We start from the raw sequence: 23,393 nt of genomic DNA on the forward strand, positions 1-23,393 counted from the left end.
AACATGGAAAAGGAAAGGATGCAGGGGAGTGAGTGTGAGTGTGTGTGTGTGTGTGTGTGTGTGTGTGTGTGTGTGTGTGTGTGTGTGTGTGTGTGAGAGAGAGAGAGAGAGAGAGAGAGAGAGAGAGAGAGCATGCGTGCGAGTGTGTGCTTCCTTGACATAATCGACACATACTAGGCCCGTGAGAAAAGACAGGAATACAGGTAGAGGTGAGTGAATAGTGCGTCTTGGAATTGCGCAGACTGTTTTCAAAATTCGGACTATTTTCACATCTTTACACGTCAGGTATGATACTGTCACCATTGGCTTTTAAGCTGAGCTTCCTTCTGCCAAGGGAAATTTGCTAATGCATACCAGAGTCAGACCCAGGAATCCACTTTATCCTTGATGATCAAGGAGTTGAAACACTGGTGCATCTGTAGGCAAGGAAATGTTTGCAGAAGTTCCTTGAAATCCTTGCATATCCCTTTTCCTGCTTACACATTTGCAGCAGCGGCCAGGTCGCCAGGGTGCACGCTGTCTGAACTACATTACCCAGAATGGACCGCGCAAAAGGGCTAAACCAATGGAAACTGGCGCTTCCGGGGGCTTTAACTGAAAGAAGGGGGGAAAGAGGGAAAGAAAGGGAAAAAAGAGAGGGGCGGGAGAACATTGGGACTTAGTGGTTGTGTGCGGTAATTATCTTCCTGGATGCTTGGGTCAGGTCAAAGGAAAACTGGTTTTACAGCTCTCTGTCCAGGACTGAAAGGAGCGAGAGGAACGAGGCTTTGTCTAGCACCGAGACCGGTTTGAAGTCTAAGAGACCCCGTGTGATTAATTGCAGGCCTGGGGAAAATAGCCGTGTCCATGGACCCAACTGCCCAGCAGACTCAGACTGCAGTAGCTGGGCAGGGTGCCCAGGCACAGGTGCGTACCACGTGATCACACCCCACACACCCCCAATTCCCCAGTCCTAGAGTGCAATGTGGGCTGGGATGCTAGTTGGAGCTTGCAGATGGCTTAGAGTACTCATACACGCACATTAATGAGCCTGGGAGCCCTGTGACTGTAAGACTTGTTCAGGGATATGGGAGGCTTTGTGTTAATAGCAGTCTTTATTCACAAATGAACGGTGCCGCAGGAACTCACATTTTTCAATTGCCTTATAAGTGATGTCTGGGATTACAATGCTTTGGGACTCTGCTTGATATTATGCTCCTGTCTTACCATCTGATTTCCATAAAAGATAATTATAGTATATAAGGTCTCTGAGTCCAGAGCGGGAATTATATGGACAGTTCCATTAATAGGAAGCGACTTCCTTAAGATTCAGAGGTATTCAAGTTCTAGTGGCGACTATTAAAGTGAGATGGATTAGGAATGCTCAAAGAAGCCCTCGGGTATACTTGAGATCTGCTGGGTGCGGTGGGAGACAGCAGTTGGGAGGGGTTCAGTAGATGAGAGTATTCAAGTTGCAGGCTTGAATACTAAAGCGAAAATGGAATGACATTATGGTGGCAGAAAGTATGACTAGATGTGTTCATGTCCAAGCTCGTGCGCCAGAGGTATAGTGGAGAGCAGTGGCTCCAATCTGGGCATATCTGTTTGGCATGATGTGAAGAAGCCTATATAAATTGTCTGGTAGAAAGGTAGAACTTTCCATACCAAACATTAAGACTAGGTAAATTTCATCTGTCTGTCTACCTGTTTGTGGCTGGTGCTGAATACAGTGATCATTGCAACCTTGAGTAGAGACAGAGTGTCAATGGGTGAAGAGTCTGGTGCCCTCTGAAGAAGGGATCTAAATGGGAGTGGTTCTCTCGGATGTCAAAAGTCCAAGAGAAGGAAACTGTTTCTTATTAACTCAGCATTCTCTGTTGTGGCAGGGTGGTGTGGCCTTTCATGATGTGGCTATCTACTTCTTGAGGGAGGAATGGAGACTACTTGATGACTCTCAGAGGCGTCTGTACCACCACGTGATGATGGAGGTCTTTGTTCTCATGTCCTCATCAGGTAAGCTCCTACCCCACACCCACTCTGTAAGAGCATCCTGTCTGTTTGGGCTTGGATTCTTTTCTATAGAGAGATGTCTCCTTCCCAAATCTGGGCCATGGGTTTTGGTTCTTTCCCCACTGTCATGGAGTGGGAAGCTCAAATGAGAGACCTGGGCATGGTATATGACCATCGTCTCTCTCTTATATAGCAAAGGCACACAGGAAGCAGCCTAAAGTGAGGAATCTTATGGTAGTTTAATAGACTTCACACTGATGGCTTCTTCATGTGGAGACACTGTAAATACTCTGCCATTCCTATGACCCAGGTACTTTTCTTTTCCTGTAGGTGATTTGTGTCTCTATGTGGCAGAAATTGTGGCACTGATATAGACACTACTTGGGTTTTCATACAAGATCTCTCTAGGGATGTCTCGGAGTTTCTATTGCTGTAAAGAAACACTATAACCATGGCAACTCTTAAAAAAGAAAATATTTAATTGGGGGCTGACTTGAAGTTCAAGGGTTTAGTCCACTGTCACCATGGTGGGAAACATGACGGCATGCATACAGACATGATGCTAGAGAAAGAGCTGAGAGTTCTACATCCAGATATTAAAGCAGCAGGAAAAGAGTGAGACACTGGGCCTGGCTTGAGCATCTGAGACCTCAAAACCCACCACCAGTGACACACTTCCTTCAGCAAGACCACACCTACCTATTCCAACAAGGCCACACCTCCAATAATACCACTTCCTACAAGTCTATGGGAGCCATTTTCATTCAGACCACCACAAGGGGTCTTTGTTGTTAGTTTTCTTTCCTGTGGACTGCATAAGTTACACCACTCTGTCTTGGTATGGGACATTCCCCTTTCCTGTATTTTACTTTAGGACTTGTACCTTCTGGGACTGACATCACTCAGCTGGAGTCTTCAGGAGATCGCTTCATCCCCGCCCTGAGATTTTTGACTCCAAGTAAGTGCACGGGTATTTGGAGGGTGAAGGTTATTGGTGTGTACACTCTAGATGGGTTTATAAGAAGTATCTTTCTATTGGTTCTGCTGTTTTGGTGCCAGGGCAAAGGAATGTGGTAGAGTCCGTCTGGCTATGTTTGCCCAGTTGTCTAACAGTCATTGCTGTTATCTCTGATCCAGGGCTATCTCTCACATATGAGTCTTAAGTGTTTTGCCTGCTCCCCTGTGACATAAGTTTTCCTTAATTATGTTGTTAGTGTGTACAAGTGCCCTGAGAAGTCCTTGAAAATGGGTTCTTCAGTTATTGTATTGAATGGGCCTAGACACAGCCTTTTGCACTGTGTTGAATATCTCTGTCTCTGAGTTCTTATTGCTATGATAAATTCTGACAAAAGGCAAGTTAGAAAGGAAAAGGGTTTATTTCATCTTATATTTCATGATAAAAGTCCATCAATAAGAATGATTCAAGGCAGAAACTCAAGGCAAGAACTGAAGAAAAGGCCATGGAAGAACATCGCTTACTAGCTTGCTCCTCATGGCATGGTCAGCCAGGATCACCTTGGCCAGGGGTAGCACCACAGGAAATGAGGTGGGCTTACCCACATCAAAAATTAATCAAGAAAATGGCCCTTGATGATTATTTTATGAAGGCTTTTTATTTTCAACTGAGATTCCCTACTCTCAGATGACCCTAACGTGTGTCAAGTAGAGGGAAAAACAAAAGCAAAAAAACCCAACCCAATCGGGACAGTGCCCATCTGAGGCTCTTCAGAAAGCCATTTTCTGAGGAAGGAAGTTCAAGTCTCCAACACGCCTTCTTGTGCTGCATGGCATTCCTGTGTTGTTGCCTGACATGTTTGCTGGGACAGGGCTCTTCCTCCTTCTTCCCTGGAGTAGGCCCTTCCCATCTTGAAGTCTCTGTGAGCAGTCTTGGGTGTTGATTACTTGGGCTTGTTGCCATTTCCAAGTCTATATGTCCTTTATCATTGTTTCTCTGTGTTTCCGTGTTGCTGCAAAGGAGTGGAGCCTGCAAAGATACCTTGTGAGCAGACCCTTTCGACAACAGAAAGAGGGCTTAATGTGACCATGCTCCCACAGCAGGAGCTGAGCAGTGCTGAGAATCACTTACAGAGAGCAGAGCACAGACTTTCAGTTACGAAGAGAAACAGAAGTGACATATCAGAGAAGACTTTACAAAGCACAGACAATACAATGGACAGCCGCACTCTCTCAGGGCTTCTCGGGCATCATGCGACTCACAGTGATGGGGGGCAACCCAGGAGCACCAAGAAAGGAAAGGCCACTCACAGTGAGAAGAGGAATTACAAGTGCTGCTCCTACTGTGGCAAATCCTTCAACTGCAGGTCGCTGCTTATTCGACACCGGAGGATACACACTGGAGAAAAGCCTTTTAAGTGTAGCGAATGTGAGAAGTCCTTCATCCAGAAGGCTGACCTGAATCAACACTTGAAAGTTCACACTGGAGAAAAGCCCTTTAGATGCAGCAAATGTGGGAAAAAATTCAAACACAGCCGCTCCCTTGTTGGACATCAAAGACTTCACACTGGAGAGAAACCTTATAAATGCAACCAGTGTGGGGAATCGTACGTGAACAGGTCCAGCCTCATACGTCATAATCTGGTTCATACTGGAGAAAAGCCTTACAAATGCAGTGAGTGTGGAAAATTATTTAAGGAGAAATCCAGCCTCGTTTATCATGCCCGGGTGCACACTGGGGAAAGGCCTTTTGAGTGCAGTCAGTGTAAGAAGAGTTTTAAAAAAAACTCACACCTGGTGAAACACCGAAAGGTTCACAGCAGGGGAAAACCCTTTAAGTGTAATGTGTGTGGAAGATTCTTTACCATGAGGTACATCCTTGTCAAACATCAGAGATTTCACACTGCAGAAAAGCATCATGAGTGCAAGGAATGTGGGAAAGTGTTTTGCTACAGGACTGGACTTTCTAGACACCGCAAGGTTCACGCTGAAAAAAATATTGAGGACAGTGAAGATGAGAAATAGTTCCCATGATCTACCCTATCTACACAAGAGGATGTTCAATGGGCAAAAGTCAAGAGTGCTTCAAATGTGGGGAGCCTTCACCCACACTTCCATCCTGTTTAACCTAAGAAGCCACAGCGCAGAGATGCATCGTGAACCCACTGATTCTGGGAAAACCTTTGAGCAAAGTCTGCTCTTATTAGCAACACAGACACAACCCAGATAGGTTTGTGAATGCAGAGAACATTGACCAAGCTGGTTGAGCCTTAGGAGTGAACATGACTTTGAGCAGAAGTCCTGAGAGTAGCCTTTGCAAGGGAGCCAGCCATTGAAAGTTACTCATCAAAGGAGAACACAGAGGCAAGATGAGAATTATTGCCGTCTTCTTATTCCTAAGAAGTTAATGCTTTCTGGGGACTTAGCAAGAGGAAGCTGTGTTCTTGATTGCATCAGTGTGGAGTCTCCATGGTACTGACTTTGAATGGAGGAGGAAGAGAGTGGCCACCTTTTAAATAAGACATATTTTTGTTGTTGTTGCTCTTGTTTGCTTGCTTGCCTGCTTTTTTTTTTCTCACTGAATATTGCAGTCCCTGGGATAAATGACTCTTTACTGTAAAGTCTTCACTAGTATTGTGTTCCTAAGTGTCACTAATTTTGTTGGGGACCAGCTCTGTGTAGCACTTTATGCTCTCTTGTAGGTATATAACCTCTATGTTTTTAGTATTTGTTGTTTTCTCAGGTGTGACTATTTTGTCTGTGTATATACTGTGTATACACTGAATACATGCCTGGTGGCTATGAAGGCTCAAAAACAGGCATTGGATCCCTGGAACTGGAATTACAGATGGGTATGAAGCAGTGTGTTTGTTGAAAATGGAACCTAAGTCCTCTGCAAGGGTAGCACATGAACTTACACACTGAGCCCTCACTCCAACCCAAGTTTTAAGAAGTTACCAGATTCTAAGTGACTATGTGGTTCAGATTTCAGCTTATCAGGTACTGGTTCCTTACATCTTCCCTGACACCCTGTAAGCTGTGTGGTGTTCATTTGAATCATTTTTGTAGCTGTGTGGTAGCATGTAATTGTAGTTTTAATTTGGCATTATCTTCATGTGTTATTATAAAGAGTTGGTTAAGTTTGTGTGTTTGTGTAGGCATGTGACATAGGATCTTGTAGTGTCTGCACAGACTTCTGCCCATTCATCCTTTCCCAGACTGAAGGGCAGGAGCTCCTGGAGAGGCCTTTAGTGTGGTGTGAGAGACTGTTGGCCTTGTATTTTTGCCTGGTATACAGTGGACTTTACCTGCAATTGAGTGTTTCCCAGGGACAGTGAGTGGATCTTGTGTTAGCAAATGAAACTGAGACATTGGTGGGTAAAGCCTAGCCACAAGCAGGTCTCATGATGAATAAAAGAAAAAATAAAATAGAATGGAAATAAAGCATGCACTAAGGTATATTGATATATTGTAAAGCCAGCAGAGAGGCTGAGATCTGAAGAGGAATTTATTTGACTTCATCAACATAGTACATGTGAAAACTATTAAACTTTAATATTTTAAATACATTGTCAAAGTCTGCGTAAGCTAGATGGTAGGTGTATCAATCAGTGGTGTGGCAGGCATGTGCATAGAAAGACATATAGACATCCAATAAAAGCATTTGGAAGACTCCAGATGGGCACTGAAAAGGTGGAGACCTTTTCCTCTGTACAAACATAACATACTCTTAGCTGCTGAGCCATCTCTCAAGCTGTGAGACTCTTTTTGAACAGCCCAACATAATGGTGAGGTCAAAACATGAGGGTAGTAAGGTTGGGTTCAATTAGTAGAGGGCTTGTATAGCATACACATGGTCCTGGGTTTGATTCTCGGCAGCATATAATCCAGAGGTATGGCCACTCATTCAGGGTGGAGAGGCAGGTGGCTAAAAATTTTCAAAGTTATCCTGAGATACAAAGACGGAAGCCAGCCTAATCCATAAAAATGACATTGGACAGGGTCAGTGTGAGGTTGTGTAAGCCATTAATCCAATCCCATCACTTGGGAGACGGAGACAAGTAGATCTTTGTGAGTTATAGAGTAATATGGTCTACATAGAGAGTTCCAAATCAGCCAGCACTGCATAGTAAGACCCTGTCTCAGAAACAAAAATCCAACCAAAATCCAGGCAAAAACACCTAAAGCAAAAACAAACGTTATTACAACCTTAACAAATTATGAGACACAAGCAAGAGGCCAAACCTATGAATACTAAGGGTAGAAAGAAGGCTTGAAATAAAACCTAGGAGTTCAGGGGCCAAGAGAGATGGCTCAACAGTTAAGATAACTTGCTGTTCTTGCAGAGAACTTAGGCTCAGTTTCCAGCACCCACTATGCTGTGGTCTACCACCACCCAAAAGGCAGCACACAAGGCACACATACTCAAGCAGACAGAACACTCATGTACATAGAACTATTATTAAATCTCCAAAACAAGTTAACAAAAGAAAAATCTAAAGGACTAGAAAAGCCGTTCGATGAAATGGTAGCATATGATTTTACAGAGCTAAGGGAGAAATGGACATTTAGTCACAGAAGGTGTTAAGAACCTTAAGTGCCAAGAGAAGAATCTCTGTGACACGCCACCATCTAAATGTAGAAATTACGAAGTGGAAATCAGTGTTAAAGGTCACAGGTAGCAAATGCCAATTCACTGAGAAAGGGGAGCCTCCCAGAACTTGATCACAGTGCTCAGAAATGACATGTGTCTGGCATTGAATGAACATAACTGCTAACCAAGATGACATGAACAGCAGTCTCACCTTTCAAACTTCACAGGGAAACAAAAGCATGTTGGCATAGGCACAAAACAAGGCACCTTGTGACCATCAATCCAGCACACAAAAGACACTTAAAGAACTGTACCCACAGTTACATCTTATTTATCAAATTTGCATGAGGGTGGGCGGCATATGCAAACTATAATGTGCACATGGGTGTCGGGGTGCTGTGGGAGTCAGCTCTCTCCTTCCATCTTTTGGATCTTGAGGATTTAAGCTCAGCTTGTCAAGCTTGGCTGCAAGTACCTTTCCCTGCTGAGCCATCTCAGCTGTCTGTAATAGTTGATGTTTTTGAGAACTTGTCTATTTTATTGTAGTTCAGATTGGAGATGGTCTTGAACACATAATCCTCCTTCAAATCCAAATTCTGGGATTATAGACTTCCATGTATATCCTGTTTGAAGAAAGGCATTCTTAATCATGAGTGTATAAGAAAGTATACAAGCCAGGTAGTGGTGGGACAAACCTTTAGGTCCACCACTTGGGAGGCAGAAGCAAGCTGATCTCTGTGAGTTGGAGGCCAGTGGGGTCTACAGAGTGAGTTCCAGAATACCCAGGGCTACACAGAGAAACCCTGTCTTTTTTTTTTTTTTATTAACTTGAGTATTTCTTATATACATTTCGAGTGTTATTCCCTTTCCCGGTTTCCGGGCAAACATCCCCCTCCCCCCCCTCCCCTTCCTTATGGGTGTTCCCCTCCCAACCCTCCCCCGATTGCCACCCTCCCCCCAACAGTCTAGTTCACTGGGGGTTCAGTCTTAGCAGGACCCAGGGCTTCCCCTTCCACTGGTGCTCTTACTAGGATATTCATTGCTACCTATGAGGTCAGAGTCCAGGGTCAGTCCATGCATAGTCTTTAGGTAGTGGCTTAGTCCCTGAAGCTCTGGTTGCTTGACATTGTTGTACATATGGGGTCTCGAGCCCCTTCAAGCTCTTCCAGTTCTTTCTCTGATTCCTTCAATGGGGGTCCTATTCTCAGTTCAGTGGTTTGCTGCTGGCATTCGCCTCTGTATTTGCTGTATTCTGGCTGTGTCTCTCAGGAGCGATCTACATCCGGCTCCTGTCAGCCTGCACTTCTTTGCTTCATCCATCTTGTCTAATTGGATGGCTGTATATGTATGGGCCACATGTGGGGCAGGCTCTGAATGGGTGTTCCTTCTGTCTCTGTTTTAATCTTTGCCTCCCTATCCCCTCCCAAGGGTATTCTTGTTCCCCTTTTAAAGAAGGAATGAAGCATTCGCATTTTGGTCATCCGTCTTGAGTTTCATTTGTTCTAGGCATCTAGGGTAATTCAAGCATTTGGGCTAATAGCCACTTATCAATGAGTGCGTACCATGTGTGTTTTTCTGTGATTGGGTTAGCTCACTCAGGATGATATTTTCCAGTTCCAACCATGAGAAACCCTGTCTTGAAACACCAAAAAAGGAAAAGAAGGAGAAGAAGAAAAAAAGAAGATGAAGAAGGACGAAGAGGACAGCACGAATAAAAAAGAACCAGAATGGAGTCATGTCCCGCTCACTAAACCAGGAAATCCCAAAAAAAGAAAAAATGAACAAACAAACCAACCAAATTTACCAGAATCAACAAATAGTCCCCAGTAATTGACCTGTCTGCTAATAGTATGAGCTCTCTAGTTATAAGCCAAAGGCCAATTACGTGGTTTTAAAGCAAGGGCTCACTCATTTTTGTCCTCAATAAATAAGGTCACTGGCAAAGAAATTGAAAATAAAAGACGTAAGACAATATACAAAGCACATGGAAGACAAAAAACTAACCATTAGCAGTTAAGACTTCCAGCTGATAAATTACACTTTACTAAAGACTGGACTAGATAAAACGTGCTACAACATATTAATAAGAGGAATGAGGGGTGTGTGTGTGTGTGTGTGTGTGTGTGTGTGTGTGTGTGTGTGTATGTGTGTGAATTAGGGTCCTTTATTTTCTAAAATAAACATAGCTAGACATGAACAGATAAATAGGGTGACTTCAATACCTCATTGTCATCAGAAGGATAGTCACCTAGATTTAAACAAAAAAAAAATCAAGGGAAGAGTTAAATTGCAAGAGATTTCCATACTGTTATAAATGGGCTGGAGAGATGGGGTGGTGCACAGACGTATATACAAAACACCTATGCATACTACAATTAAAAATGATGATTTCTAAAGCAACAACTGTTGAAGACGTATTCTCAGCCCATGGAGCCTTTTCTGACATAGGTCACATTGCAGAATATAAATGATGCCTTTGTTCTGTTTTGTTCTTTTAAGACAGGGTTCTCTGTGCAACAGCCCTAGCTGGCCTGGAACTCACAAAGTTCCACCTGCCCTTGCCTCCCAAGTCTTGGGATTGAAGGTGTGCACCACTACTCCCAGCATAGATGGTTGGTGGTTTGTATATGCTCAGCCCAGGGAGTGGCAGGATCAGAAGGTGTTGTCTTGCTGGAGTAGGTGTGTCACTGTGGGCATGGGCTTAAGACCCTCACCCTAGCTACCTGGAAGTCTGCAGTCTTGGCACTAACAGCCTTCAGATGAAGATGTTAAACTCTCAGCTCCACCTGCCCCATGCCTGCTTGGATGCTGCCATGTTCCTGCCTTGATGATAATGGATCAAACCTGTAAGCCAGCCCCAATTAAATGTTGCCTTTTATAAAAGAGTTGACTTGGTCATAGTGTCTGTTCACTGCCGTAAATCCCTAAGACAGATGGTATCTTCAAAAATACAAAACAATCAAAATTATTACTTGTATCTGCTCATATCACAGTCAAATAAAACTAAAATGTACAATTGCAAAGAAAAGACGATTGGACACTGCTCTTGAGTGATCGATGGGTTATTGAAGAAATCCGGAGGAAAATTTAAAAATTTTTAAAGTTCAATGTAAACAAAAATGCTATACTGAGGGACAATGTGGCTCAAGCTTTTATCCCCAGTACTTGGGAGGAAGATGCAGGCAGATCTCTGGAATCGAGACCAGCCTGCTGATCTTCATATAGTTCCAAGACAGCCAGGGACAGAGGGGGTGGGGAGAGAAGGGAGGAAAAGACAAGACACTTGGGATATAAGCAGTTCTACAGAAGGGCTGGGGCTGGAAATATAGCTCAGTTACATAGTCAGTTAAGAACACTGACTGCTCTTCCAGAGGTCCTGAGTTCAATTCCCAGCAATCACATGGTGGCTCACAACCATCTGTAATGGGATCAGATGCTTCTTCTCATGTGTCTGAAGAGAACAACAGTGTACTCACATCTATAAACTAAATAAATAAAACTTTAAAAATCAAAAGGGGGGCTGATAGGTATGAGAGCTGTATTAGTTACCTTTCTCATCGATGTGACAGGATATTTAATATGTGTAACACAGGGGACTTCAATTTAGTCATTGAAGCTTGTTTTGCCACATGTGGCCCTGGCTTAACTCAATGGGTAACAAAAGAAACAACAAAACCCAAGATGGTTCAGCAGTTAAAGCACTAGATGCTATTTCAGCCTTTGGCAGAAGGCAGGCTCCATCTGACCTTTGCCACTCTGTTCTATTGTGAGGCCACTTTCCTTGGACAAAGAATCCTTGCCCATCTTGTGCTGTGCCACTTTGTGGAGCCGGTGCTTGCCGCATTGGTTGCAGAAAGTCCGGAGTGTTTGCACTCAGCGTGTTTACAGGAGCAGTATCGGCCCAGAAAGTAAATACAGTCTTCAGAAGAATAAAGATAAAAAACAGAACCTTCTAGGACTGGATCACCATCGGGAGGGACATCAGCCCTATCCCCGGGCTCATGATCCAGACCCCAGGGTTATGTAACATCAGTTGTCCAGGGATCATGTATCACCGCGTTTGCGTCCAGAGTTTGCAGCCCCAGCTGACCCGGCTGCCCAGAGAGGCACATAAATAGAGATGTTCCTACCTAAGGCTTAGAACCAGTCACGCCAAAGCGGTGCAGATTTCAAACCTGTCTAGGTACCAGAAGACAAAGTCTTTATCCTTTCCTACCTTCCAGCCTTGTTTCTCTTTTAGTAAGAGGATTTCTTGTGTAGCGCTGGAACTCACTCTGTAGAGCAAGTTAGCCTTGAACTCAAAGATCCACCTGTCTCTGCCTCTCAAGTTCTGGAATTAAAGGTGTATGCGCCATCTCCTGGGTAACATAGTTGAAACAATGTGCACCATGGAGACCGGGACAGTTGCAGAAGTGGAACGCAGAGAAGGGATGTGCCTGAAATTAACAGGACTCCTGTGGACACTGTTGTGATTACAAATGCACCAGTGTTCACATTTCCTGGAGCAGCCTCAGTGCCACAGCAAAAGCTTCCTAAACCGAATTCCGATGTTCCCTTCATTTTCCCTTAGCACGGGGCTGCACAATAGAAACGTTAATCCTGACGACTCCATCCATACTGGTGTGAGTAGCATCTGAATTTAGAGTCCCATGATGAGGGAATCTTTGATTCCAATCCAAACATGTCCTTTCTCCCTCTTCCATGGTCACCATTCCTGTATTTCTTAGTTCACAGACCTGGCAGGTACCATTTCATACATGGCAAATGTCTCAAATGCAAAGTTCAACTTTGCCAGTCTCATGCATTTCCAGACATTAAATAAAAAAAGTCTCACTATGTAGCCCTGTCTGGCCTAGAACACTATGGCAGCCTGGGTTCTAAAACACAGAATTCTACTTGCCTCTGTCTGCAGTTCCGTAATATAAAAGAGTTCCAGCAAGCCTGGCCTTGTAGCTCAGCCTTTACTATTTCTAATCCACACCCAACTCGCCTCAGGTAGAAAAGAGTGTGGAGAAAATAGTCTCCAGACTAGTCCTATTAAGTCCACTGAGACATAGTCTCCTCCAACAGGGCAGTTGTAGTTGTGTCCTGATCTCAGACATTTGATCCTGTCTGAACTACATTGCCCAGAAAACTTTGCATGAAGTTCAGCCAATGAAAATAGGCATTCCAGCGACGATGAGACCCATTGGGCGGGACCTTTGGCTAAGCGAGCAGGAGGTTCTTTGTAACTTCCTGGACCCGTCAGTATGGTTCACAGAAAACTGGTGTCATCGGCTTTAGCCATGGCTGGAAAGCCGGCGCGTTAGAAGCGTTTGTCCTCCGTCTCAAAGACGGATCTGAGGTCTGCGACAACCCGTGTGATCTGATCCAGCCTTAGAGTGGGGATGGCCACGTCCCAGGGCCCCACCATCCTCTGGAGCCCAATGGTGATTGTGGAAGCTGCGGGTGGAGCCCTGCCCCAGGTGAGTGCCTAGTGATCGCCCACTTACCTGAGTTCGAAAGCGCTGAGATCTGGGTCAGGAGCCAACAGGGTATACCCGCCCCACCTCCCTCGCCCCATATCCCCAACTGTAAGAAACCGGAGGACGAAATTATGTATTTTGACATCTGTGTGCTAGCCATTCCTTCTCAGCTTCTGGTCAACTGCACCTCCCAAAGCTTGTGAGGCGGGCCTAATCTCGGAGACAGAGCCCTGGGGTGACCTCTGCTGGCATTAGATGAGGGAAAAGGCTCTTTGCACCTAAGGAGCTGACTTTTGTTTATAGAGACAGTGGCAGCCCCTGGAAGATTTGAACAGAGGTGAGACTTAGTCTATTCAAACTTTCCCAAGCATCCCCGGGGGAATATTGAGCAAGGATGAAGTGATATGGATGGAGACAGAGATCTATGAATCCTAGTCCTGTGTACTAATGCAGGAATTAGGGTTGTAGACCATAGAGGTAGAGATTAGTCTTCAAATATCTGATTTTTTTTTTTTTTGAGACAATAGTACTGGCAGTCCTGGACCTCCCTGTGTAAATCAGGCTGGAATCAACCTTGAAATGATTTATTTACTGACTTGCTTGCTTGCTTAGTTAGTTAGTTATGTGAAACCATTAAGCATTTGACTAAAGTGTACTACTTAACTATTTTTCCCCTCTAACTCACTCTGCGAGTATGGCTGGCCTATGTAGCCAATGCTGGCCTCAGTCTCACACAGATATGCCTTTGGTTTCACTTTGTAGACCTGACTGCCCTGGAACTCACTCTATAGGCCAGGCTGGCCTTGAACTCAAAGATCTACCTACCTCTGCCTTCCTAGTACTGGCATTAAAGGTATGTGCCACCACTGCCTGGCATTTTTTTTTTTTTGTTTTTTTGAGACAGGATTTTTCTGTATAGGATTAAAGATAAAAGCCGCCACCACCTGCCTCCCAAATTCTTATATTTTTGGTGTGAGCTTAGACTTTAACGACTGAACCATCGCTACAGCCCCCAAATTCTTAACTGACTGTATATAGATAAACTCATACATTCTGAAACAATTGTGTGTTTGTGAAATTCTAGACACATGCATTAGTCATGTGCATAGGAAAAGCCTGTACCGAGTACTTCACACACAGAACTGAGTTTGGTGCAATAATTTTCCTTTCGAGCTAGGATTGTGTGGTGGTTTTAATAAGAAGTACTTTCCTAAGCTCCTGTGTTTGAATGCTTAGTCACCGGGGAGTGGCACTGTTTGAGAAAAACTAAGAGGTGTGGCCTTGTTAAAAGAAATGTGTAGCTGGGAGAATTTGCTAAGGCTAGTGCTTGTCTGTCAGTATCCCTCCCCTACCCCACCCCTCTCTCTCCTGCTGCATCTATATTAGGATGTAAAGCTCTCATCAGTTACTGAACCAGTGCCACACCTATTTGTTCACACCATGTTAATAATAATGGACTAACCCCCATGAAACTAAAAGCAAGCCCTACTTAAATGCTTTTGGAAGAGTTGCCTTGGCCATGGTGTCGTCACAGCAGTAGAACAGTAAATGAGACATCTGCGTGTCCTCAGGCAACAAAGAGATTGATTCTTTGTCTGCATACCGTTAAGGGATGGAGCCCAGGGTCAGTTGGGGGTACCTGACTGCATGTATGAGAGGGGACTTAGGTGAACCTTTGAGATACCAACACTCTTGCTTGTTACTCACAGCCTTGTTTTTTACAGGTTTCCCAGTACTCAGTGAAACCTGCCAACCAGGAAGAGGTAAGTGGAGGGTGCCCTAGAATCACATTCCTCACTTTCTACATAAGTGACCTCTGGGACTATGGTGTCCTGAGACTCTGTGCTTGGGATTCTCTCTGTCCTTCCATTGGGTTTCCCTGGCACATGCTCAGAATGAAAGGTCCCCACATCCATAGCAGGGATTACATGGCCGCCAGGTTTCCCTTCATGGTAACCATTGGCTGAAGATTCAGAGGTCTTAAAGGTCCAGTGATGACCTTACAGGATGCCTGGAAGCGAGATGGGTTGAGAATGCTGAGAAATGCTCAGGTGTGCATGAGGTCTGCCGGCTTTAGCAGAAGGTAGGAGCTGGGTAGCACAGCAGCTGAGGGCTGAGCCTGCGTACTGAGATGGAAATGGAAGCTCAGTGTGAAGACTGATGTGTGTGTTTCGATGTCACGTGTAGATGGCTTCCTGGTCTTCGTGCCAGGGACAGAGTGGACAACAGTGACCCAGATGTGACCTGTGTGAGACAGATGATTGGGAGGAGCCCAGGTGAATTCACTGATAGAAAGGTGTCTCTTCACAGTAATAGAAAAGCCAGCATGTTCAGGTTCCTGTTATTACTGAATGATGAGCACAGTCATTAGTGGAACCTGGAGGACATCTGGGTGTCAAAGGTTGACAGCCTAGTACCCTCTGAGGTAGGCAGCTGTGTAGAAATGACTGTCTTGAGGATACCAAGAGTCCCTGAGAAGGAGGCTTCATATAAACAAACTCAACTTTCTTTATTGTTCAGGGCTGCGTGTCCTTTGAGGATGTGGCTGTGTACTTCTCCTGGGAGGAATGGACACTGCTTGATGACTCTCAAAGGCTCCTGTACCAGACGGTGATGACAGAAATCTTCACACTAGTGTCCTCCCTGAGTAAGGACCTCCTGCCTTGACAGAGCCATGTCTGTGTGGTAGAACCCGGGAGACATGTTCATCTCAAAGCTGGCCTATGAACGCTCTGTCTGTCCCCAACCGTCCTATGGCTAAAAATACAGGCTATAGACAGAGGCTTGTTACACAGCTACCTTTTCACTCTCGAGTATAGTAAAGGCAAACAGTAATCAGTTTGGGGTGACAATATTTGTTTGGGTGGTGGGTTGAGGCTGGGTCTCCTGGAACTCACTGTATTGACCAAGGTGGCTAGAACTCACAGAAATCCTCCTGCCTCTGCTTTCTAAGTACTGGGATCAATGATTTGCACCACTAAGAGGTCAGGAATCATGACAGTGATCATTTCTCTCGGACCTGATGAGACGGTAAATGCATGGCATTTCTCACAGGTACTTCTCTATCTAGGTGATATGCTTTGTGTCTCCCTGTGTGAGGACTGGTGGCTCTGGCGGGCTTAGTCTTTGGTGTTTTTCTTACAAGACACTCTTAGGAGGATTGTTCGCATTAAGCTTCTTTAGTTTGTATTGGTGGGGCTAGTCTTGTGTGCTGTGTATTCCCAAACTGTGTCCCAGCCCAGACTACAACCTGATCTTGGTGCACTGTATTACCCGATGTAAAGAAAGCTCCCCAACAATTCCTGATTGGCCAATAAATGTCTGGGGCTTACGACTGGGCAGAGAGGAGAAGAAGGTAGGACTTAGAATTGAGTGAGGGGTCTCAAGAGAGACCATGAAGGGAAGGAGGGGAAGACAACAGAGAAAAAAGTCACCTTGAGGCACATTGGACCATGAGCACATGGCCAAGAGAAGCTTGTCCTCAAGACACACGTAGAACTACACAGTAGGGCAGGGCGAGACTCAAACTACAAGTGACACGGGGCCTATGATTGATTTGGATATAGGTTAGAATGGCTCAGAATCTGCCCAGTCTAGGCTTACAGCTTTATCTGAGGCTTCCAAACAGGTCTAAGCGATCCCTTCCAAATTGGATTATTATGGGTCAATCAGTCCTTGTACGGAAGACTCACTTCTTGTATTATTTTATTCTAGGACTTGAACTTTCTGGGATTCAGGATTTGACTCAGGCGGAGTCTTGTGGAGATCTCTCTGTGCCGGCACTGAGGTTCTTGACTCCATGTTTATGGACAGGTATATTTTGTTCCCATGCAACGTTTCAAAACACAGGCTCTCCTCTCTTGTGTTAGTGTGCAGTGTACCCAGGGCAGTCCTTGAGTGCAAGTTCCTCAGTTACCATGTCTTACTGGCCTAGACAGTCTTCTGCACTGTGTTCTGCATCTCCAGCATGGGAGGCTTGCAGAAAGCTATTGGTGAGGAATATGTTATGGTTCCTAGCATTCCCTGTGATTCACTCCATGCTTGTGTTTTTGCTGCTCCTAAGGCCCCTAGAACATATGATCTTGACAAATTCAGCATGGTAACAGGCCCTGTCTACTCTGAACTCGCCCTTTGTTCTGTGAGAAATCTCAGATCACCATTAGTTAAACAGGTGCTATCTGTCTGTCTATCACTCGACAGCCTATGTGCCACTCATCAGTATTTCTCTGTGTTCAGGTTGTTGGATCAAAGTGGAGAGCGAGTCCCCTATTGAGCAGAGTCTGTCTGCAGAAGGAGGTGTTAGTTTATCCACACTGCAACAGCAAATGCTGTGCTGTGCTGAGACACCCTTGCTAAGCACGGACAATGTGACGATCCTTCAGACCTCCTCCAGTCTTCTCAGGCATCAGGTGACTTCCAGTGGTAGGGACGCCCCAACGAACACTGAGAGCGGAGAGGCCATTCAGAACGAGAAGAAGAACTGCAAATGCACTTACTGTGGCAAGATCTTTACCAGTATATCCCACCTCAATCGGCACTGGAAGATACACACAGGAGAAAAGCCTTTCCAGTGCAGCGAGTGCGGGAAGTCCTTCAGCCAAAAGGCCTTTCTCATTAAGCATTTCAGAATGCACACCGGAGAGAAGCCTTACAGGTGCGGCGAGTGTGGCAAAGCCTTCAAGCATAATATCTCCCTTATTTCTCATCAGGGACTCCACACAGGAGAAATGCCTTTTAAGTGCACTGAATGTGGGAAATCATACAGGAGCAGAGAAGGCCTTAAGGTCCATTATCGGTTTCACACTGGTGAAATGCCCTTTGAGTGTAGTGAATGTGGCAAGTCGTACAGGAGCAGAGAGGGCCTTCTGAATCATTTCTACAGTCATACTGCAGAGAAGCCTTTCAGCTGCGGTGAATGTGGCATGTATTTCACCCAAAACTCCGAGCTCATTGAACATCTAACGGTTCACGGCAAGCCTTTCAAGTGCAATGAGTGTGGGCGAGTCTTTAATTCCAGTTACAACTTTGTTAGACACATGAAAGTGCATGTTGTAGCAAAGCAGTATGCATGCAGGGAGTGTGACAAAGTGTACTGCAGCAGCTCTAGCCTGTACAAACACCGGAAGATTCATGCGAGATAGACCACTCAGGAGAGCTCTAAGGGTACGACGTCCTTTGGCCATCTCCGTGAACACTTGAAATCTCTGCGAGAAAAAAGAAGTGTTAAACGCTTCAAAGCAAAGGAGGGCATCATCTACCCACACCTCCAGCCCAGAAAAGTGAAGTTGTCACCGGACTTAGGCTGCAGTGTGAACCCTTGGATTCTGGGATAGGCTCTGAGCAGAGCAAAAGTGTTTTCTGAACAACAGGCACACCCCACATTGGTCTCTGGGTGTGGAGATTGTAGGGAGTAGCTTCAGCCACTGGCAAACCTTCAGCCCTAGGACTGAACCTGACCTTAGAGAAGTTCCGAGAATGGCTTTTGTGAGACACAGTCATTGGAACTTCTTCCTGGAGTAGGTACATCAGGACATGAGGACTATTGTCATCTTTCTGTTCCCAAGGAGCTGATGCCAGGGAGCTAAGTGAGATGGCAGAGTTTCTGATTTTGGATGGCGTAGGAACAGAGTGGTTTAATAATGAGACATGACTGCTCTTTTTGCTGAGTGTTGCAGTGCCCTGAAATAAATGTGTTTTTCTTCTCTGTAATCTTTCTTGACTCTTGAAAGGTTTTCTAGTGTGCTCCTGAGTTTAAGTAGATTTGGGAGGTTTTTCTGTTTGTTTATTTGTTTGTTTGCTTGTTTGGTAGATACATTAATTTTGTGTGTGAGTGTTTGGTTACATATGTTTACCATATACATATATCTATGTATGTAGAACACATTTTTTTTGTCTGGTGCCCACAAAGATCAGAAGAAGACATAGGCTTTTCTGGAACTAGAGGTACAGATGATTGTGAACCACAGTATCGATGCAGAGGATGGGGAGAAATGTAAAACTCAAAGTGAGCCTTAGCTACCAGGAGACCCCCAAATGAGACTCGAGAATGGAGTTCAATGCAAAAGCAAGAGGTTTATTGTTCCAGTGCACTGGGGTTGTCCTGCACCCAGAGGAGAGGCAATCCCTTCTCTTTCATAAGTTTTTTATACAATTTCAAGGACAGATTATTGCAACAGCAACTAGGCAGGTAATGATGGGTGGTCCTGGCGACCTTTACATTAATTGGCTGGGCAGGGAGAGGGACTCAAGGACCTTCCCTAAGGACTGGTGAGAAGTTCAAAGTCAGGGCTCTCTCTTAAAACTCCGAAAGAATAGCTCTTAACCTCTGAGCCATCTCTCCAGCCCCAATTTTCCCTAGTTTTGATGGGGAACAGCTCTATGGTGATTCTTATGTTGAAGTGTAACCCAAATGTTTTATGTGTTTACCTGTGTGTATTTGTGTGTCTTGAGTTCACATGTGGTACCTGAAGAAGTAAGTCATTGGATCCCTTGGAACTGGAGTTATAAATGCTATGTTCACACTGGGAAGGGAACCTAGGTCCTCTTCAAGGTGGCAGGTGGTTTTGGTTTTGGTGAAAGTTTTTTACTCTTTTCTCACGTTAAATAGATTGAAATTTACCCTCCCTGCTCTCTTCTCTGTTCCTTTCTTCTACTCTTCCCTCTTCCCCAGATCCACTCCTCCTCTGTTTCCCTTCAGAAAAGAGCCAGGCCTCCTAGGGATATCCACCAAACATGGCATGACAAGTTTTAATAAGACCAGGAACAAACCCTCTTGCCAAGGCTGGATGAGACAACCCAGCAGGAGGGAAAGTACCCCAAAAGCAGGCAAAAGTGTCAGAGGGAGTCCCACAAGAACACAAAGTTTATACAACCATAACACATATGCAGAGGATTTAGGTCAAACCCATACAGGCTCCCTGATAGTCTCTGTGACCTCTATGAGCCCAGGTTAATTGATTCTGTGGGCTGCTTTTTGGTGTCCTTGACACCCCCCCCCCCTCTGGCTCTTACAATCCCTCCTCACCCTTTTCCACAGGATTCCCCAAGCTCCACCTAATGTTTGGCTGTGGGTCTCTACATCTGTTCCTATCAGTTACTGGATGAAATTTCTGATGAGGATTATGACAGCTCTAAGCCATCTCAGCCACCTTTTATATATTTTGTTTCTGAGTACCCTGGAAAGAATGCTACCATGAGATAATTTTGAGCTTATGAACCTGCCCGTGACTCCCCTTGCTTTTTTATACCTCAGGCAGCCCACAGAGCCTCCCTTCTCTTTTGGTATTTCTACATATCTCTGGCTGTCCTGGAACTTGCTTTGTAGACCAGGCTGGCTTCAAATGCAGAGACCATCTGCCTCTACCCCCCCCAATAGATTTTACTTTTATTTACATAGGGATTTATGAGTGAGAATAAGCAGGCATGTGTATATATTTGCCTCCAGGGATCTCAGGAGCCTAGCTACTGGTCAGTTGCTGTGAGCTACCAAAATTAGGTCCCAGGATCTGAACTTCATCCTCTGGAAGAGAAGAAAGCATTCCTAACCCCTGGGCTATCTCTCCAGTAGTAGATCCACCCCATCTTCTTGGATCTCACACTGTAGCCCTGGCTTGGAACTTCCTGTAGACCAGGCTTGCTTTGAAAGCAGAGATCTGCCTGCTTCTGCCTCCCAAGTGCTGGGATTAAAATTGTGCACCCAAACTGTTGGGGTGGAAATCATTGCTTGGGTCCGGACAAACCACACCAGGCCAACATGGTCTCACATGGAGGAGGTTTGTTGGAATGGCAGAGACAAGGGGAAGGGGGGTAAGAGAGGGAGAAGAGAGAAAGGGAACAGAGAGAAGAGTAGAGGCTGGCCATGAGCACGTGGAGAGAAGGGGGTAGAGGAATGGGGAAAGAAGGGACAAAGGGGAAAAGAAAATAAGAGCAAGAGAGTGAGAAGGGGGCAAGCAGCCCTTTTATAGTGTCAGGCATACCTGGCTGTTGCCATGTAACTGTGGGAATGGAGCTTAGACAGAATGCTAACACAAATACCTGGTTTCCCATTTTCATTTGTTTGTTTGTTTGTTTGTTTGTTTGTCTAATAAGATTAAGAACCCAGAATCCAGAAGAGAGAACTGCAATTACTCATGTAAACATTTAAACCAAGGATAACTAAAGGGGGTCAGTGGAGAATCAGGATCTCACAAAGCCTAGCCTTATATTGAAAGATAATTTTAACACTTGTTTCTGAAGAACTGTGAAGGAGTAGAGGATGATAAGGCCCTTTCAGGTGGTACTCCCTCCACAGGTATGGAGATGAACAGTAAGTTGTTCTGACTTGTGGCTACAGAACTGGAGTTTCTAGAATGCTGGCTCTCAACCTTCCTAATGCTGAGACCCTTTAATATAGTTCCTCATGCTGTGGTGACCCCCAACCATAAAATTATTTACTACTGCTTCATAACTGTCATTTTGCTACTACCATGAATTTGTAATGTGTCTGATAAGCAGGGTATCTGACCTATGACCTGCAAGGGGGTTGTGACCCACAGGCTCAGAACCACTCTGCTATAATGTAAGAATTCTGGACTGTGTGAAGACCTGCCTGTTGGTATTGTAGATTGGGCTCAGCTGGCCTTTTTCTGCCCAGTCCCTGTGGACAAAAGGTCAGTCATGCAGATAGCCTATTTGTGCCCCAGATCTTCACCTTTCACAGAAAAGGGATGATCCCCTGTCCCTTCGGAAGAGACCTCAGCAGAATTCCCTCCTTGGAAATGTACTCCTAGCAGTTAGCTGAAACCAAGAACTGACTTCTCAGGGCCAGCCAGTCTTTTTTTTTAAAATTAGATATATTTCTTTATTTACATTTCAAATGTTATTCCCTTTCCTGGTTTCTGGTACATAGGCCCTCTATCCCCTCCCTCTCCCCCATATGAATGTTCTCCCCCACCCCCCCTTACTGCCCCCCACACCCGATATTCCCCTGTACTGGGGGTCCAACCTTGGTCCAACCTTGGGAGGACTAAGGCTTCCCCTTCCACTGGTGTCCCAACAAGGCTATTCTCTGCTACATATGCAGTTGGAGTCCTGGGTCCTTCCATGTAGTCTTTGGGTAGTGGTTTAGTCCCTGGAAGCTCTGGTTGGTAGGCATTGTTGTTTTTATGGGGTAGCAAGCCCCTTCAGCTCTTTCAATCCTTTCTCTAATTCCCCCAAAGGGGGTTCTGTTCTCAGTTCGGTGGTTTGCTGCAAGTATTGACCTCTATATTGGACATGCTCTAGATGTGTCTCTCAGGACAGATCTAGATCCGATCCCTTTCAGCATGCACTTTTTAGCTTCATCAATCTTATCTAGTTTTGGTGGCTGTATATATATGGGCCACATGTGGGGCAGGCTCTGAATAGGGCCAGCCAGTCTTAATTGTCTAGCAAGTAATTGTTGAAACAGTACTGGGTCAATATTCATCCATAAATGGACAATTAAAACCCACTAAAATATTATTATGAGAGCTTAGCATTTTCTTGAAAACAAAATGGCATTTTATTAAAGTCTATTTATCCATCCATTCGTTTGTTTTGAGACAGTCTCTCTATATGGCCCTGACTGTCCTGGAATTCACTATGTACAACAGGCTGGCCTCAGACTCAGAGAGATCTGCCTACTTCTGCTGTTACAGTGCTGGGATTAAAGGTGTGTGCCTACACACAATGTCCTGGATCTGTCAAGACTTACACATTTCTGCTGCCTTGACAGATCAAGGTACGGTAGTATTGATAACTGAGACAGCTGAGTGTCTGTGTGGGCTAAAATTATATTTTACATTTTAATGACTGTGCTTAAGAATTCTATAAAACAAAAATGGCTCTAGCCTATAAGCCCCACCTGCCCAAGGACACATAACTTTCTGGAATGCTAGGGGCTGTTAATACAAGTCACATGTTTTCACTTTTGTAAACAAGGTTGGTTGACCCAGCTTGCACAGGATCTGCTTGATCGCACATAGATAGGAGCTATGTAGGCAGGAATTATGGCATGGTGTATGCTTGCTGTGATTAGGTCCATGTCCTTGCGGGGTTTACCATTATAAGCCTCTGACTAATGTAATTTGGTGCCATACTCTGGGCCTCCCAGGTATGGACCCAGCCAGTGTCCATCATCCTGGCCAGTATTTAATAAAGCATGCTTTAAATTTGGCTTGAAAAATTATGGTAGTGGTCTCATTCTCACCTGGTGGGAATAACAGAAAATACTTCAAAGAGGTTTTTGTTGTTGTTGTTGTTGGTGGTGGTGGTGGTGGTGTTTTGTTTTGTTTTGTTTTGTTTTGTTTTGTTTTGTTTTGTTTTGTTTTAAGGAATCAAAACTTATCACTCAAGGAGAGGCTGGGCTACAACTTCCAGAGTCTCCCTCTCTA

At 44.9% G+C, this 23,393-nt stretch overlaps 2 protein-coding genes and 1 long non-coding RNA gene across 5 annotated transcripts; 2 read left to right on the forward strand and 1 right to left on the reverse strand.

The window, feature by feature from the left end:
• Positions 1–583: 583 nt before the first annotated feature.
• On the forward strand, positions 584–10,732 carry Zfp773-ps1 (zinc finger protein 773, pseudogene 1). 2 transcript variants are annotated; one of them, XM_063277173.1, is made up of 4 exons: positions 584–906; positions 1,866–1,992; positions 2,864–2,947; positions 9,152–10,732. In XM_063277173.1, the coding sequence occupies exons 1-4, from the start codon at positions 847–849 to the stop codon at positions 9,250–9,252; spliced, it is 372 nt and encodes a 123-aa protein (XP_063133243.1). In that variant the 5' UTR covers positions 584–846; the 3' UTR covers positions 9,253–10,732. The 2 variants fall into 2 exon arrangements, with proteins under 2 accessions (XP_063133243.1, XP_017445439.1); XM_017589950.3 differs by lacking the exon at positions 9,152–10,732 and adding an exon at positions 3,965–6,512 and having other exon boundaries at positions 585–906.
• On the reverse strand, positions 7,853–11,865 carry LOC108349540 (uncharacterized). Its single transcript, XR_001835664.3, has 2 exons — positions 11,754–11,865; positions 7,853–8,160 (listed from the first exon to the last, which is right to left on the reverse strand). It is a non-coding gene; the product is annotated as an uncharacterized LOC108349540 (long non-coding RNA).
• An 898-nt stretch (positions 11,866–12,763) lies between these two features.
• Zfp954 (zinc finger protein 954) lies at positions 12,764–18,711 on the forward strand. 2 transcript variants are annotated; one of them, XM_063288674.1, is made up of 6 exons: positions 12,765–13,002; positions 13,765–13,855; positions 14,727–14,765; positions 15,523–15,649; positions 16,717–16,815; positions 17,239–18,711. In XM_063288674.1, the coding sequence occupies exons 4-6, from the start codon at positions 15,616–15,618 to the stop codon at positions 18,141–18,143; spliced, it is 1,038 nt and encodes a 345-aa protein (XP_063144744.1). In that variant the 5' UTR covers positions 12,765–13,002; positions 13,765–13,855; positions 14,727–14,765; positions 15,523–15,615; the 3' UTR covers positions 18,144–18,711. The 2 variants fall into 2 exon arrangements, with proteins under 2 accessions (NP_001100942.1, XP_063144744.1); NM_001107472.1 differs by lacking the exon at positions 13,765–13,855 and having other exon boundaries at positions 12,764–13,002; positions 17,239–18,709.
• The last annotated feature ends 4,682 nt before the right edge of the window (positions 18,712–23,393 follow it).

The sequence above is a fragment of the Rattus norvegicus genome, chromosome 1 (genome assembly GCF_036323735.1).
Source record: "Rattus norvegicus strain BN/NHsdMcwi chromosome 1, GRCr8, whole genome shotgun sequence".
In the NCBI taxonomy this organism is placed as follows: domain Eukaryota; kingdom Metazoa; phylum Chordata; class Mammalia; order Rodentia; family Muridae; genus Rattus; species Rattus norvegicus.

Bases quoted from the DNA above. Each gene is read 5' to 3' on its own strand.
- Zfp954 (NM_001107472.1), top strand. From the start codon at position 12,925: ATGGCCACGTCCCAGGGCCCCACCATCCTCTGGAGCCCAATGGTGATT. The intron at 15,650-16,716 runs GTAAGGACCTCC...ATTTTATTCTAG, and splicing joins CACACTAGTGTCCTCCCTGA to GACTTGAACTTTCTGGGATT. The intron at 16,816-17,238 runs GTATATTTTGTT...CTCTGTGTTCAG, and splicing joins GACTCCATGTTTATGGACAG to GTTGTTGGATCAAAGTGGAG.
- Zfp773-ps1 (XM_017589950.3), top strand. From the start codon at position 847: ATGGACCCAACTGCCCAGCAGACTCAGACTGCAGTAGCTGGGCAGGGT. The intron at 1,993-2,863 runs GTAAGCTCCTAC...ATTTTACTTTAG, and splicing joins TGTTCTCATGTCCTCATCAG to GACTTGTACCTTCTGGGACT. The intron at 2,948-3,964 runs GTAAGTGCACGG...GTTGCTGCAAAG, and splicing joins CCTGAGATTTTTGACTCCAA to GAGTGGAGCCTGCAAAGATA.